Source organism: Lemur catta, chromosome 23 (assembly GCF_020740605.2).
Source record: "Lemur catta isolate mLemCat1 chromosome 23, mLemCat1.pri, whole genome shotgun sequence".
Taxonomy (NCBI): Eukaryota; Metazoa; Chordata; class Mammalia; order Primates; family Lemuridae; genus Lemur; species Lemur catta.
Window position 1 is genome coordinate 13947701 of NC_059150.1, and position 17967 is coordinate 13965667.

Genomic DNA, 17967 nt, shown 5'->3' on the forward strand with positions numbered 1-17967 from the left:
TTTCCTCTTTCATTACCAATCTAAAACAACAAACCACATACAAGTAATTTCAAGCATTTTAAGATTTAAAGGCAACTTTGGTGATCAAATCTTCAAAGGCTTCATAAAAAAGGAGAGCCCAGCCCACTCTTTAGCTGAAGAAGTACAGGCAAGACCAGACTTGATTTTATCCACGACCCCAATGATGCCCTTGAGATATTCAGGATCTAAATGTACGAATCCTAATCGTGCTCATGATGCTAACTTTGCATCAGTTCTAAAAAGCCAAAACCAGAAAGTCAGGATGGAAGCTTCGGTTTGCTTAAGTTTTATGTAAAACTACTGCTACCTAAATTCCTGAATTTATTTTCTGGACTGATCACCGTTTACATTGGAGACTCAGGTATAAAAAGTCCCATTTTTAAATGTTTTATATGCACACATAATCATTCTATATTTTTTCTTTTATTTCAGGATCTCAGTACCTAAGACAGTACCTGCATACAGTCAAATACTTTTGAATGAATGATCAAAAAAAATGCAGTTTAATGCACTAAATTGATGACTTTAATGATTTAAAAAATTGCAAAGGAGTGCATGTAATCTTTTTTGATGCAACGTTAGAAGTTACTATAAGCAATCAATTTGACACTGGAGAGTTGGTTATAAAGAATACACTTCAAAAATCAATTTTAAACTGATATCTTCTAAACCTGATTTCATTAACTATCATTAAGCTATGCACTCACAATCTAATTACTGTACATAACTTAAAAATACTAAACAGAAGGGAATGGACATGTCTTAGGGAGAAAGACACTAGAAGGGAGGTGATATTAAATTAATTTTTAAGATGGTAACTGGAATTAAAATATAGTTTTTAGAATTATATCATTCTTAATGATTTGGATATTTTTGGTGTATTCAATGTGTGTTAATACTGTCACAATTAAAATGGCAGACAATGTAACTTCTAAAATAAAATTAGTAGCAAAGTATCAGGAAAAAAATAGCCATTTTAAAATTAAAAAAACAGTAAGTGGAGAAATAAGTAATTACAATTTAAGCCCCAGATATAAAAGGTAATAAAAGTAATATATATTACTAAGATGCTGCTGAACTCTTCCAGCATTTTACTCTTATAAGTAAAATTTTGATGTTTTACACTGCAAAAGTATTCTTTTTGTAAAATGTAGATGGTATTCTCATATCCATCTTATATGTCTATATCTGAATATAAACTTGGAGTACCAGAAATCAGTGTAATAACATGTATGCAAAAAAACATTTGCATGCATTGAAAAAAGAGTTAATGTGTGTATATGTATACATACATATAAAAAATACAATTTTTCTCACTGATTAAATTATTTCCTTATTTTACACCTTTTCCTGAATATTACCAAGTCTCAAAATTTCAAAGTACAAGTTAATCTAAACCTGGTAACAAAAACAGATATCAAATTTTAATCTAATATATAGTATACACTAGAATTAGTATAATTTAAAAAGAGAAATGTATTTTTAAATGCCGCCTTTCTCTTTCCTAAACAAAATACTGACAAAGTGACTCACATGCAATAAATTCAATGCAATGCCCCATTTGCCAAGCTCATGCAGTCCTCTTTATTAACTATGATTTTATTTTTTGCCAACTTTCTTTTTCATGTGTAGGTAGTGCTGATTGAAAGAAACTGGGGGGAAGGAATGTATCATTTCTAATGAAATTACTTATTTTACTTATCTGTGGTTTACCTACCTCCATGAAAATATAAATTAAGTCACATAATTAAACACAAAAAATAGGATAAACGAACCAACAACATTTTTTAGAGGTGGCAAATACAACACACCAAATGACGATCAACTTTTAATTTGTAAATAAGGACAGTATCTTCCCCATATTAACCTGTAATCCTGCTTCAAGATTTACCCAGTTTTTTTTTTTGTTTGTTTGGTTTTTCCCCTCTGAAAGTCTTAGAGGAATTTTCTACATAAGTTTTGAGTTCATAGTTTAAAAAGAGAGAGAATGAGTACATGCTCTCTTGCATGCCTTCTCTGCACCTAAACAGAGCCATTTACATAGCCCAGTGCACACTGTTTAGTAAACACGGAGTACACAAGTCCAGAGTAGCTTCTACCTTCCAGTCCGGCCGTCTTTGTAAAAACAAGGCAGGGGTTCTGTTTTTAGTACACACTTTGGTTCAGTGTTAATCCTGTTTTATGTTGTTCACACCTGCTGCTGACTAGCAGCCTGCTGATGGGCCGGGGCTCATGCTGCTCCGAGGAATCCCACTAACTGAGAAGCCGGACAAAAGCTACCGTACAGGGCTGGAAACAAAGCCCGATCAGGGTCCATCGTCCAAGAGAAGCAGACCCCACAAAATCATTCTGTGCATTTGCAAATAAGGCTCCTCCAGTGTCCCAAGTTTGCCACTCAACAAAGAAATGCAACCAATTGTTTTTGAAAGAAAGACTGAATCCCATTGGGTTATTTATATTCCTGAGCTTTTTATGTCTTTGGGTAAAACTGATGTAAATACAGTAAAAAAGAAAAATTCTAATCAGGTGTACATTCAAGTTACCATTTTGATTCTTTGCCAAAAGTATCTGTATAGGAAACAAACAATTATTAATTTAAAATACTCTACGGCTCCCCTCTCTATTCATAGAATTTTGCATCCAAAACTAACAGAGAATATATATATTCTGCCATCAGAGGCCACCAGTGTGGCCAGGATGGTGACATTGTATGCTAAGACTGGTCTCCCCCCACCACCCCGCCCCCTTGCGCTGCATGTGCCTAATAGCAAACATCAAAAGGAATGATTTCTTTTTTGATCTTAGGACCAGCAATAAATCAAATTCAGTGCCACAGACAGGGGGGAAATGCACTACTAAGGGAAAACTCCAAGACTGACAGTGGGACCAGTCAGAGGCATTCGTTCAATCAAGCTTCAGTAAACGATGCCCACACCCTTCTTCTTCCCAAAACAAGATGTAAGCTGTCATGTGCTTACCCAGAGTGAGCAAAACTTACCCGGTCCTGATGTGACCCTAAGTCAAGATGCACTTTGTGCTGACATTGCCAGTGGGGGCATCAGAGCCCCTCCCCATCCTACCTACAGACAGAGCTAATTTCCTTCCTACCTGGGAGTCAGGTTCTGCCCGCAGGTGGGCACAGAAAGCTTGCACAGGACAGCTCCAATATGAGCTGCACATCTGGGGGGTCAAATGGTGGCTCTGGGATCATTTTATTACATCTCCTGAAGCACCTTTTCTGACTGCAATAGCCAATAAAGCATCACAGGCCCCACTGCAAAACTCGGGGAGTTTTGCATCCGCCTGCTCCACAGTGGTGCACAGATTTAACGGAGCACACTTTTAATACTTCTCTGGGGGAAGCACAAAAAGCGCTAACTAGCATATTAAGGTTCTCTTAACAAATGATGTGAGGATGAAGCATTTGAGGTGTTGACATCTTTTTCCCAATTTGCTTTCGAACTATTTATACTCTTAGCAATGTGCTCTTTTGGGGAGGGGCGTGGTCAGTACTGTCTTTTGATACAATGAGGCTACTCTTGCGTTTGTGGCATGGTCTTCCCCAGCAGATGAAAAGTCTTCATGGATTCTCAGGAGCATAGCTTAGCAACCACAAGAGACATACAAGATAAATGCACACTTTTTCAGCGTGTGCAATACTTTATACTTGGCAACCCTTTAATGGTGTTAAAGAAAAAAAAATAGTTGCTAAAAATGATATTATAATATACTTGCCATAATTGTAGACAGAAATCACGTGGCTCCCATAATCTGATACAGCCCAGGAGAAAATAAAATGTTGTCACTTTCCATTTGATTATGGAATATGAACAGTATAGAAATAAATCCAACTGTGGTGTTGGATCGTATGAAATTACTGATATTGGACCATTTTTGACCTACATAAATGACAACTTCCTACAGTTCAATCTAATATAATTAGAATCCTATTACCTTACTTTCATTCAAAAAAAGCCTGATGTTTTGTCAGGGAATTTCTTGATTTCAAATTTGACTTTCCCATTGATCTTTCCCTCAGAAAGCCACCTCTAAGTTTTTGGATTTTTTGAAAATCAATATCAAAATCAGAGCTTACCAAAGTATATTTTAAGACTTGAACCTATGATGGCCTTGGGTCCAACAGTCCCTGGTAGTCAAAATTTCAATTGAAATCAAGTGTTTTGCATGGAAGACCATTTGCTTATTCAATGGAGGGTTTACTACAATGCTCACTTTTTTGAGAAGCCACTTAGCGATGCCATAGAACGTAAGAGCAAATGCTCCATGCCAAGTGCCAAGGTGGCACAGTGAGGGACTGTGACAGAAAATCTCATCCTTGAGGTCCTTGCCTAAAGGACTTGAAACCCGGATTTTTTCCCACCCCCTTCAACTTTGTAAGTTTACTTGTGACAAAAAGATTTCAGCGTATCGGCAGTAGAAGCAGCGTTCAGATCAAATGATATTTAGTGTTTTGCATGTAGTATTGGCGACATGATGAATACCCTCAGATGAGAAAGGAAAAAAACTAAGGAGCTGTGCGCTCGATCAAGGTGCTGTCCCTGCTGCTGCCTTCCAGCGCTGCTCCCAAGCTTGCCCACTTCTGCAGAAAGTTAAGACCACCTTATTTTGATTATAGTGCTTTCCTCAGGCAGGAATTTTTATTTCCGTTTGAATCTTAAACCATTACATTTCCAGTGATGCATTTTTATGTTTACAATTGACATCTTCATAAAAGAACGAAACCTTTGAGCAACAGCTCAAAAGCATGAAGGTTGCCTGCAGTAAGTACTTAAATTATTTTACACTTACATGGAGCCCAGTTGTTTTTAGTTAAAATTTAATAAACCTTAAACTGATGACCTTTCTTCCACAGTAAGGTCCCGAGTTGCAAAAACGAACTTTCCAATGAAATATATTTTAAGGAACTAGTGCTGAACAAAGGGCTATTTAAAGCTGAATGCTTTGTCAATTTATCAGCTTGTGAACATTCTGTTCCTGAATTCCCCACTGCTGCTGAATGTATAGAACGGTTGTGCCTTGCTTAATCGAATACTATTGATTCGAGTGTGTCACAGTGATCTCATTGAGAGTAATCAATAGTAATCCAAAATCAATCAATCTGCTCTTGCACTATCATTTATCAAATCTGAATACGCCAAATTATTTGTAGGCATCAAATTACAAAGAAGAGAAAATGGTAGAACTGGGAAAGTTAATGGTTTGTATTGAAGAGCAAAACCAATATCTCTTTTCTTAAGGGGAGGTGTTTTAAAATGGGCTATTACTCAGACAAATACATTTATCTTCTCATTAAAGTATCCTAAATTTATAATTAATCTCATTCCACTCCTGATTTAAAAAAAAAAACAAAAAAAAAAGTTTCTTTTGGAGGAGTTTGCTGGTTCAGCACAACTGATAGAAACTTACAGATGCCCTAACTTACTTCACCAGAGCACACCAGCATTTTGAAGTCTGATAAGCTAAGTTTCAAATGCCTGTCACCCATCTGCTAGAAAAACAAGGAGAGTGGATTGACACAGGACATAACTGCATCTTCTAACACCAGAAATGATGCTTAATAGAATTGGAGTGAAAAAAGGAATACGTAATTCCTCCAGAGAATGTACAGCATAGATGCATATGCTTATCAAGGAAGCTGCTGTTGATGCTGAAGGTTCCTTTATCAACATATTCACCTGTAATTTAGTCAAGGTAATAAATCCTTCTTTTCATTACAGCACACTCAAAAGCACCCCTCCTATTTAACTTGAATGAGAAAAGGCACAGAGTGTCTAAAACATTTACTTTTGCTAATGTAAAAGTGTTGGCATTTTACTTCATTCCCGATAAGCTGGTGCCAGCAGAAGTGATTATTCTTTTCTTATTCAAAGCCTATCAGCATTTCGAAAAGCTCTCTCAATCTTATCAGGTGTATGAACAGCACGATTACTGAAAACAGTCTGTACTGCTCCTCTCTCTTTCTGCCAAGCTATCTGATAAACCCCCAGCTAACTAACTGTATTTACACACAATCAAACATAAGTTGTATCTTCTACGCACTCTAGCCAGATTCCAGTTTGCCATAGGTTTTTTTCTGCTGTGACATTAACTGAAAAATGTCAGCTGTGAGTATCCCAAACTGACAACAATCAAGAAAACACTATAAAAGCACTCAACTAGAATGCACAACAAACAGAAACAAAACAAAAACAAATATAAAAAGTTGAAGGCAATCTCTTTGGAATTCATGGGGAAAATAAAGTGTACCGTGTATGTAAATATGGATGAGTATCATGCACTTACCTTTTCACAAAGCAAATGATCCTTTAGCAAAAGAGATGGATAGAAACAGAAATTTCAAAAGAAAATACTGCTGGGATTGAAGAAGGGAAGGTAAGCAAAAAAGTGTTTTAGAACTGAGCAGGCATTTCCCTCACATTTTAGATTATCTCAATGTGGGAGCAGAGAGATTCTATAATGTAAGCAAAGCAAGACAATAGACAATATCACCAAACTTACCCCATACACTGAAGACAAGATAGAAAGCAAGGCTGTCACATATGGTGACCACATTCTCAGGATAGATTTTCCAATCATTAAAACCCTCAAAAATGCTCTAGACATTAAAGTTTTGTTCACTATAAGGAAATAAAGAAATAAAAAAGAAATACAATTTGAGTTTTTAACCTCTTATTATTTTTCTTATTCTTCAGACTTAACCAACTGAATAGCTCAATATAAAGGTATGAAAAAAGAATCATCATTTAGATGAACATAAATGATGATCTGTTCTCCATTTCTATTACAAAATTCTTACACTAATTCATGGTTCACATTAATTGAGAGACACACCTAATCATTTATGAGTTGTACTTTGGAGCCCGAAAGATAACAATGACATTTCTAGAGTGCAAGAGAAATCTGAAATTTACTCTAACAACTGAGTTAAAAACAAATTCCTGACCCTAAGAAAGAATCTCCGCTGGAGCTTCTATGCATAAATTGTCCATTTGTTCCTCACCTCCCTTTGCTGAATGACTAAGGAGAGAACAGCAAAAGGCGGCCACATGCTCCCACCTGAGCCCAACTCCTGATGCTGTCTAGACTCCAAGAACAGACTGAGCCTTCCTTTAGATGTGTAGAGCAATGAGATGAATTAGCCAAGTGTGTAGTTCAGTGCAATTCAGCTGATGGTTGCTTTTCCATCTGTGACACTATGGGCTCAGGACTGATTAGGCAGGTCTCATTCAAGTCTATGGATAAAAGGGATGTTTCTGTCATTTCACCAACAGCACCAACTGTATACACAGTCACTTTCTCATAGGAGAAAAGACATGGTTCTCACCAACCATATACATCTTTCCCTTTCGTTGGTCATGAACAGTTGGTTACTGGCATAATATGCCTCCTCAAAATACCTGCTCTGTTTTAACAGATTAATGGCTGTAAAGAAAGCATTGTCAGAATATCCTTCCATTTATGGAAAAATGAACACAATTTAACAAGGCCATCTTACATTTTTGGAGAAGTACTACAATAATTTAGAATTATGGAGGGCAAAGAGCAATCGATTGAATAACCCCACAGTTGAATTTTTTTTCTCTTAAATGACTGAGTCTCTTTAAACTTTCATATGATCTAATATTTTCATTAGCTCTAGATGCAGTTTTGGTTATATGATTAATATACTTTTACTATTCTTTTCAAAGCAAAATAAATTGTTATAAATATTGTTACATATTAACTGCCTTGAAAAGTATACCTTTTAAAACAATTTTAACTCACTTTGTGAGTATGAAAAGGCAAGGATATATATTTATTTAACAAAGTCCTTTGTTTAAATTCTCAAAAGCCATTAAAACAAGTAAAATCTTTCTAGCATAGATGAAAAAGGAAATATTTACAAGGATCCCATTCTGGTCATGGAGGAAAAAAAGAATTTCGTGTGTTTCTACCTATTTTCTGTGCATAAGTTCTTGACTGACTTTTTGAAATTTCATTTTTTTTTTGCATATTGAATAAGCCATACAAAAAGAAAGCACATGACATTTTTCTTCTCCAGAAAATGAAAAGTGCAACAAAAAGAGATGTCCACTGTTAAAAGTGTGTTGCCCACACTGCTTCTGATTCTCCACTTCCTTAAGGTTTTATTTACTTTACAAATAAGAGCAACTAAGGTTTACCACGTCAGAGACTTTTTTTTTAAATCTCACTTTACTTCCTGGGTAGTAGAAAGATTTAAATGAGCCTAAGTTATATATTTTTTTAAACAAAACACATTATTATCTATAATATCCCTGTATTCTAACTGTATTCCTACAGTTAGTTTTTAATGAGAAGTAAGCAAGCAAGCTGGTTTTCATGACACTGATAACTGTCAATCTCTGATATAGTATAAGAATTTATTGGTAGCTTTCCTTTTATTTAGTATCATCTTAGCCAACTGTTTGCGGAGAAGGTATATGATGAAGCAAAGTTAAATTGACATGTCTGTGATATGCCTGACAGCCCTCAGTATGCCCAATATTAATTTGTTTTCTTTGGCTAGGTAAGTCCTGCCAAAGCATATTACACATAATGTGTACTTCCAATCAAAATGATGAAAAGTATATATGCAGTTTAGTTTCACTCAAAGCAATGTGAGAAGGCACAGAGGAATGTATGTGACAAAGACTACTTTTTATAATTAAAATATAAATTTACTTTTATGTTCTTTTTTTTGGAATGTAAACTAATCTTAAGTAGGCTTCCCTTGAGTTTTAGCACTTTAATACGTATTTAATAAATTTTAAATGCCAAAATCCAGCGTATCATTTACTATATTGTGTGAAAGAATTCCATATAGCCATAGATTGTATTTCTAATGGTTAGTGTTGTATGTTATATATCTATAGTCAAATGCACACATAGATTTATGCCAGTATATTGCAATGGACCTTAATTGACCAGTGAGAAGCCAATTTCTTTAAAACTGTACCTTCTCTTTCATTGCTTTGCTTTAATGAGCAACCTTCCAAATATACATGCGTTGCCATAAATTAAAATGGCATATCATTTGAAGAAATCAAAACATAAAAAGCAAGTTTCTTCCAAACATTTAAAAATATTTTTTACAAATTATAAGGAAGGAATTTACGTACGTACACACATATATAAAACACTCACAGAATCTAAACACTCTCAACTCAGTGGTTTTGGACAATTGATTAGAAAATACATTTGGACAATACTGAGATGTATTGTCCAAATCAGAGAAAAACAAACATCTGGCACTTCTGGAAAGAAAACGTAGAGTAGAAAGATGTGTTTGCTAAAACCCTAAATGGAAATTATTTTTATTAGCTGAGGTTTCCTAGACCTTAGAAAGTATAAGTCTAAAATGAACTTGAAACAAGAATAAAAAGCCAGGTAAATCCTTCAAAACGCTTTCACTTACCACCCTTAGATAATAAAGGAACTAACTTTGATCTGATGGTCTGGCATAAAGCAGTTAGCAGGATTTTTTTTTTTTTTAACACAGTAACAGTAAATGTTAAAGTGTTATACAAACAAATAAAGGTAGGCAATGAATCTAGGAATTTAAGCAAGAATATGAATTAGAACAAGAATTAGAACAGAAAGAGCAATTGTATAACTGTTTTCTCTCAACACTCATTCAGACTTACTAAGTAAAATCACTTTAAACTTACCTCTAAGAATAAAATTAAATAATTCTGAAGTCTATGACATACTTCTTAGAAATATAATACTTATTAATTTTGTATATTTGCTTTTAGCAAAAAAAAGCAAATGGTATTTATGCAGTACAGATAAATGAAATTCACATTTTGTATTTGTTTGAAAGCTATCATGCTTAACATTAAGATATATTTGTCTGGCCCAATTGTATAAGAAAAGAATGTAGCCAAGAGCTAATTCAAAATTAGTTCTTGGATATGGGCCCAAACCATTAAATTATGCATTTAATACCAGCAGTTTATTTTCTATTTTACAAATTATTTATGATTACTATATATTGAATACAAAAATGATAATCTAAAAAATTTTAAATCAGAAACAAATTTACTTATTAGGTTACCTGTTACCTGTCCAATATATAGTTAAATCAATTCAGTTTAAAATCAGACCTAGTAAGTATCTGAAATACTAATTCCACATTAAAATCATGCCTGGCAAATTTAACTGGCAACTAACCGATTAGAATAATACTTGAGATCTACTTTATTTACATAAACATACATGAACACTCTTAGGAGCATACCTATATTCTACATATATGCCTCTCCCCATATACATGCATATTTCACATGCATACTATCCATGCACACAAACACACTTGTGTGTATCTTATCAACTGCTTTGGATTTTAAAGTACCATATGTGTATTTATTTACTAATAATGGTACAGATCATGTATACCCATACATACATGGCTATGAAAATAATAATCAATGGCAAAACACATTCAAAACGCAATAGGAAGAATGTCAAGCGGCAGAGATGCTTGGTGTCATCCCCGCACTATCAAATACACACATAAGTATGATTGGAGAAAGAGAGGCTAAATATTTCACTGTCAGAGAATGTAAAGAACTGCAATTCATTTCTATCTCATGTGCTTTAGGACAATGACAATTTAATACAACGCCAGTGGATGTAAAAGAGATAAAAACTGAACAAACTGGGCCAGTGTAATCAAAGATTTTCTCCAGAGAGCTGGCTAGGGCTGGAGCTCATATGCACTTATAACAGATCAACATTGTATTGTTTCTCTCTTTCATGAATTTGCTATGAAGCAAATTCAGAGCAAAGCTTATCTGCTACAATCCCTTTAAAGTTCTATTGAGATACCACAAATGCTCTGCTATTATTTTTAAAAGCTTGCTAGGTGATTTTAAAAAGTTTATTTGATATTAATTGGTTTAACAGAAATCACTGCTATTAATTGCCACTTGTATGAGAAAGTATCAACCACAAGCATGTATTTTAATTTATTTTATAAAATAATGTAAAGCAAAACCTTCAGTGCTGAGCATTCTCTACAAGTAAGACAAAGAAACATTTTGTTTAGTCACCAAGCTAAAACAAATGTTGAGGAATTTCTCATAAGTGATACGGACTTGAGATTGGGCATTATGCCTACCTTCCAAAAGAACGGTCTCTTCTTTGTCTGTAATTCTTGCAGGAGTGAGGTATTGTGAAAGTGTTGTTAAATAGAATCATAGAGAAGTTAGCTGCCCTCTTTGATGAATAGCACCAGGTATCTAAAATTAATTGCAAAAGTATGGCCCGGCTAATGAGATGGTCCTTATCTTTTCTCAGCACAGGAAGCACAAGTATTTTTCTGCTGGCTCAATATTTTACAAAAATACCTAAAGTGCTATTAACTAAATAAAAACCTGATTAAAAGATCTCAAAGACACAATTATAAATTCTAAGATCTGGAACATTTGGAGTTAAAACTGATTTCCTGCACTATTTTCTTTTTAAACCTTAATTTCTTTTTTTCTTCTTCTTTTTTTTTTTTTTTACTTTGAGAAGAGTAACAAAAAAATCTTTCCTCTTGCTTCTATTAGCATTTTTAAAAGCTGAATTATAATACCATTCTTCATAAGATGGCCAATACATATTACAGTTCAGATTAAATCAAAGAAATATATCAAAGGCCGTCCATTCAGAATTAAAAAAAAAAAAAATGATAACTTATTGGGGGAAAACACTAGAAAAATGATCATCCATGCAAGAGAATTAATGGATATCCACAAGGGCTTTGCTAATAACATGGGTTAATTACCGCAGCAACACACTAGGCTCAGTAAATAAAGCAGCAGTGCCATAAACACATTAAGATGAGAAACCATCACTGTAAGAAGAAACAGCCAACACCATCACCCCTGCCTCTGCCCAGGAATCGGAAAGCTGTTTTCCAGTCCTGTCAAACGAGGATTTTTAAACTTACCACCAAATGTGTATAAGGGAATACATAAATACCCTGACACAAAGGGCTAGTGAAACATAGAGGGGGCCCATCATTTATTCACCACTCCCACTCAACATTTATTCCATTAACTCGGGAACACTTTTTTTTTTGATTACTTCAAGGAGAAAATCATATGTTACATAATAAACATCATCTGGCTATTTCAACTATATACAGTTTGGGACATATACAGTGGTGACTTAATTTTTAGAAAAATAGAATTAATCTGTTCACTTTAGTGTTGTGATGGGCAAGGTTAAGAGACTCTATAGCTCAGGAACAAGGCTCATCCCTAATTGCTGCTGGTTGTCACTTGCAGCAATTTACAAAGAAATCATCTGAAAGCCCCACCTACACCACCTACCTTTAAGGCTGCAGGTGTTTTCAACAGATTTATAGAGAAAAAACAGGATGAAAAGTAGTGTGAGCTCCAAGTCTGGAGTCTTAAGTATTCTTTCTCAGAAAAATAAACTTAAAGTGTTCATAGTTCTCAAATAATATCACATCTGAAGTGACTTGAACAAGCTCCTATCTTTCCTTAAAAATCAGCGTCCACTCTGATTTAGGCTTTTTTGTTGTGGTGGTTACTGTATACATTTTGTCTTCCTATTTTTATCTCCTGTATTTTGACATTATAGTATTACTTTTGAATGGTTGTCTTTCAATTTAGTTTAGCTTTGAACACGGATAGGTGAGGCAGAAAAAATAGCAAGACCCTGAAACAGAAAGAGTGGACCATACAATATAAAACTTGCGTAGTTCCAAACAAGAATCTTAAAACACATTAAAATTTCAATGTCTGGATTTCAGTGATCAGTCTGAAATTTACTAAACTGTTCCCTCCTCGCCTTGTCTGTTTTGGAGTGTTTCAATTGCCTTTCCTTCTTCCAACAGCTGTGACAACTGTTAAAACAGTCAGTAAAATTAAGTCCGCTCTATAATCCTGTAGTCAATGTTACATTTTAATCAGAGGTTGAAAGGGATTCATGTGATGAGCACACTCATTTAGAATGATTAGACTGACACATATGTCAAAATGAGCAGATATATTATTTTCATCTATTTATGCTATCAGCTATTACTGCTATTAAATGTGAAACAAGCTTTCAAGTATTATGTTCTTTAATGTGCTGGCACATTTCCTAAAATAAAAAATACATAGTTAGAGGTTAACATTTTAGGCTCTCTTAATGGTGGTCAATAAATTGTATGAATCTTTTTAACAGCCTCCAAAGCAGAAATTGCCCAATATTTTCCTCCGAAACTGCATAACTCTGGTTTCATTTCTATGTATACACACACGTGATGGGGTTTAACCCAGTACAATTACTATGAATATTAATAGCGTGTATAAATTCTGTGGTTTATTAATTGAGACAGAGAGGCAGATGTGTTGCTTAGCATTAGATCTTTCTGTCTGTCCAGTGAACCACGTAACCATCAGAACTCCATCCAGACAATAAATCTGTATTTTTTAAAGATGACTTTTAATTGAGCCAAAAAGAAAGCTAGTTTGAATCTTGCGCCAAAGCCAAAAGGACATGTGCCTTGATTTCATTTAAATACATCTGCTTTAAGAGGCTTATCTAAACGAATTATTCCAATTAGCTATAAGAAGTTAAATTCAAGGAAACTACTTCAAAAAGAAGCCTCTGGGGGATTTTTAAAGTTTGTTTTGTTTATTTATTTACTAGAGAAAGTTCAGAATCCGAGTGAGCTTGGATTAAGGCATTCTTCCTGACACGAAGACATTTTAAACTCTCTAATTCTACAGCCCCAGGTGCATTAACCTTCAAACTACACTTGAGTGGACAGTCCTACCTTTGTTTATTTTTCATTTTTATTTTCACACATCTTAAGGTTGTTTCTTCCCTAGAGTGTTTCAAACTGATGTAAGCACAGCTTCACGATCTTTCAGTTCCTCCTAAATCCAGCTCTTGGCTAATATTCCCTGTGTGAGTGTGGATGTGGGTGTGTGTGCTCGTGCAAGCATGCATATATGTATACACACACACACACACACACACACATTTACACCCAAACATACACGAGCAGCCACTGAGACTGCAAGTCACTTTTCATCTCTTACTTAATTACAAAGCAATGCAATATGCAGTCACTAAGGACAGCTAGTGGACATCTACCTATAATGCACTACCTCATCTTCTAGAGTTTTAAATTTTCTTCACAATCTATAGAGAGAAATGTTTGCCAAGAGCACTCTTTTCAGAATTATAACAGTTGGTATTATTGTAATGTGAAAGCAAAGCAATACAACTGACTCAACAGAAAGAGAGAGAAACCAGTGACAGCTCTTGTGATATACTAATACTTTACCTTAACAGTGGGTTGAAATTAAGTTTATGACCTACTCATTTACACAAAAATGCCTAATTTACTTCTTCTACCCTCACTTACCCCCCACCTTTAGTAATGGAGATATATATTTCCATGTGCATAAGGATATCCATAAGCACTAATTAAACTGCATATTAGAACGAAAGTACTTTTCTATTTTTTTCTGGACACAATTAATTAAACAAATCCACAATCTGAGCATTGTCTATGTAAGGGGAAAATTTTAAAGTCACTACTGTTTCTTCTTTAGTTTTTTTTTTTTCCCCCTTAAATATTTATAATGTGTGAAAATCTCATGTTACTTAATGGACTGATTTGTCAGTTAAGTGCTGACTTAACGCTAACCATGCAAATAACATTTTTCTAGCCCTGAATTGCACAGGGCTAGTTTTTAAATTGTTCTCTGAAGGAGAATTAGTAAATGTGCAATTTTGCCTCTAACTCTGCGCGGTAAGAAATGACAGGGAGCTGAAAATATCTGTCAAACTGCAAATACATAAGAGGCACTCAATAGTATAAATCATTTTGAATATTGTATTTTAAAACATCTTTCCTTGGGAAAATGGGTCCTAGTAAAAGATGCATTTTAACAGTTCACTAGGCATTTGTGCCAAGTGCCTATTCTTAGCACCTGAATAAGAAGTGACTGTCACACAGCTGTTTTACTGACAGTCCCTGAGCTTTGCCTCAAAGGTAACATTGTAGTCAGAGAACAATTCTCGACTTACCGAATTAGGAGATCACCCTCAACACAAAAGGCACAAGACAGACACAAATAAGCACTCGTGCACACAAACACCCAGGGCATTACCTGAATCAGGGTGGAAAGATACATCCTGCCCACCCCCACCGCCGCACCACCCCCCACCACCCCCCACGACGAGTTGAAAAAGGAAAGAAAAAGGTACCTACTCTTCCTCGTAGTGCAGGGAAAAAGATTCAGGCAGGCAAAGTTCTACCGAATCCATGTGCGACCGGCAACCATTATTTGTGCACCCCCAGCTATAAATCAAAGTTTCCTTGACAGAGCACAGTGCAATTAACACGAATGTTCTCCTAGTGACAAGCCTATAGGCACAGCCAGTTGGGACCAAAGCTCTCACACTCTCCTAATCAAGGACTTAAAGCCCCGATTGGAGCTTATTAATATGAAGTAGGGCTTTACATATGCAGTCCCACCGGCCCAGCCGCGCAGCCGATTGGGGGCCCTCTGCCCAATCAGGAGGGAGGCGACGGGAGGCTGCACGGAGCGAGCGGAGCCAGGCAGGTAGGCAGGGTGCAGAGGCGACGGGGCTGGCGACAGCGAGTGGGCAGAGGGACAGCCAGCGAGACCCGAGCGATCGAAACGCTCCCAGTAGATCCTGCCCGGTTTTGTTTTTTTTTTTTCCCTTTCCCTCTTTCTCTTTCTCTCTGTCTTTTTTTTTTCCTGGGAAGCTACAAAAGCAACATAACTAACTTAACTCTCTAAGCACTGGAGGGATGTGTCTTTGCTTTCTAACCTAATGTTTCTGCCTTGCAAAGAAGAACTCACCGCAGACTCTCAGTTAATTTGGGGAAGGATTCTGCGGAAGGTAGAGAATGAAGTTGGTCTGTGTTTTATTCCACCGGGGGAGCTGCTGCTGACTGGGTGGCTGTACTTTTCTCATTGATTCCTAATCATGTCTTTTCCTGCTTTCCTGATGTATACTGGGCATTTTTTAAAAAAATAATAATAAAAAGATACTCTTCTAAATTGTTCTGGACGTGGGAACTGGGATCGTCATCTCTTAGGTGGCATGCACTTTTACACCACTACCGAAGAGGAAATCGTGCATCAATACAATTTGAGAGAATGCCTATGTAAATTATAGGTGTAAACATTTCTATACCTCCTACTGTCTCTACTTACAGATATACAACGCGTAGCTTTTCACAACAAAGATAAACAACTGCGGGACCAATTGGCTTTGAAGGTTTCAGGGGTGGGAGACTGAGGGCTGTTGGGATAAACAGCACATTAAATCTATCTCAATGCATTTTGACAAAATAAAGACTGCATTTTGGGGGGGGTAGGGACAGCATTATTAAACGGTGCACTGAAAGTATTAAAGTATTTTTAATCATATACTTATTTCAATACAAGCTTCTAAACAAGGAATATATATATATATTCATATATATGATTTTACCCAAAACATCCAGCTTTCAAATAAAATGCAGCGAACATATTTGTTTCTATACATAGTGTGCCCTACATGCTTTAAAGAATCAACCCAGAAACATTTTGTAAACCATCACACAGTCTGGTCACTATAAGAACTAGTTTCGAACAGAAAATAATTTACAAAACTAAGAATTCTCAATCAAAAGTGTTCCAAAAAAAAAAAAAACAGGATCTAAGGAGAAGGCTGTTTTTCCCCCTACAATAGTGTATAGCTAGCTTGTCTTTTAATTTCCGTATAACAAAGAGTTTGCTTAGGTCCTATTTTAAACTACAGGATTTTTTTATACTAGCAAATGTACATTGGAATAGATACCAGCTATTTATGGCAAAGAGATAACTGCTACCTTATGGAGAGTGAAAAACCCACAATTTTGATATAATTCAGCTCTACTGCTCACCAACCTTTTACATCTTAAGTCTTAAATGATAGAAATAGTATAATCTTTGAGATCAAAATAAATTAGTGCAGATATTCACCACTGTGTGTTAAATTCACTAAATCAGGACTCAACCCTCTCAAATTTTCTAGGTCTTTAAAAAATAAAACACTAAAATAGAACAGCCACATTAAAATTCAGAATATAAAAATGACAGATATGATTTGGTCCCCCCACAGAAGAAAGCAATTTCCCTGCCTTGTATTTAGCTATGTCTAAGATATGGGCCTGATTCCTTTTATTTGTGGTCTAAATGCATACAAGTTTCTAGATCAGAACTCACATAGCAAAAACTGTGCCTGAGAATACTGTATAAAAGCAGGTAGTAAAAGCTTAATTACCAGTAGCATTATGCTGTCTATATTGTTAAATGTGAACTCTGCAATTAAGATGTAAATTTGGTTGTGAGCAGTGAATTAAAAGAGCTTTGAGATGTAGAAGAAAATCCAAGCATTCTGCAGCACCCAGGGAAAAAAAAAAGATTTGTCTATTCAATCTAAAATGAGACATGTAATCATTTTACAATTAAAAAAATAAATAAAAAGCCATTTTGAAAAAGAAACATGATTTTTCTAAAATAGTATCAAAGAACTGCGGAAGCTAATACTGCATTAGAAAAACAGAAAAACATCCTCTGGTTCATGTGATTACTATCTTGATTTCTGAATAAACTAAAATTCTCAAGATAATTAACAGATTCAATTGTACGCACTTTTTAAAAGATATACCAAACAACACTTTCCTTCTTATTTTTGTTCAGGGATATTTCTTTAAAAAATAAAAATTATTTAATGTACTCAACGCATCTTAATGTACTCAATGAACGCATTCTGATTTTGCACCTGTGCAGAATCCTGTACTTTATTCAGCTTCTTTGCATTATCATGCTGTGACAGAACCTGTTTATTACTCCTCGGGAATGGCTTTTTAAAGACAAGATTTGTAGTCTATTTACCGATGGACCTTAA

The 17967-nt window shown here is 35.3% G+C and overlaps 1 protein-coding gene across 1 annotated transcript in view; it reads right to left on the minus strand.

The window, feature by feature from the left end:
• LOC123626785 (estrogen-related receptor gamma-like) overlaps positions 1 to 15501 on the minus strand; it is a 69335-nt gene extending 53834 nt beyond the window's left edge. Inside the window, exon 1 of the mRNA XM_045536017.1 lies at positions 15272 to 15501. Coding sequence (XP_045391973.1) covers positions 15272 to 15327 — 56 coding nt within the window. The 5' untranslated portion in view covers positions 15328 to 15501. The remainder of the gene's footprint in view (positions 1 to 15271) is intronic.
• Between the last annotated feature and the right edge of the window lie 2466 nt (positions 15502 to 17967).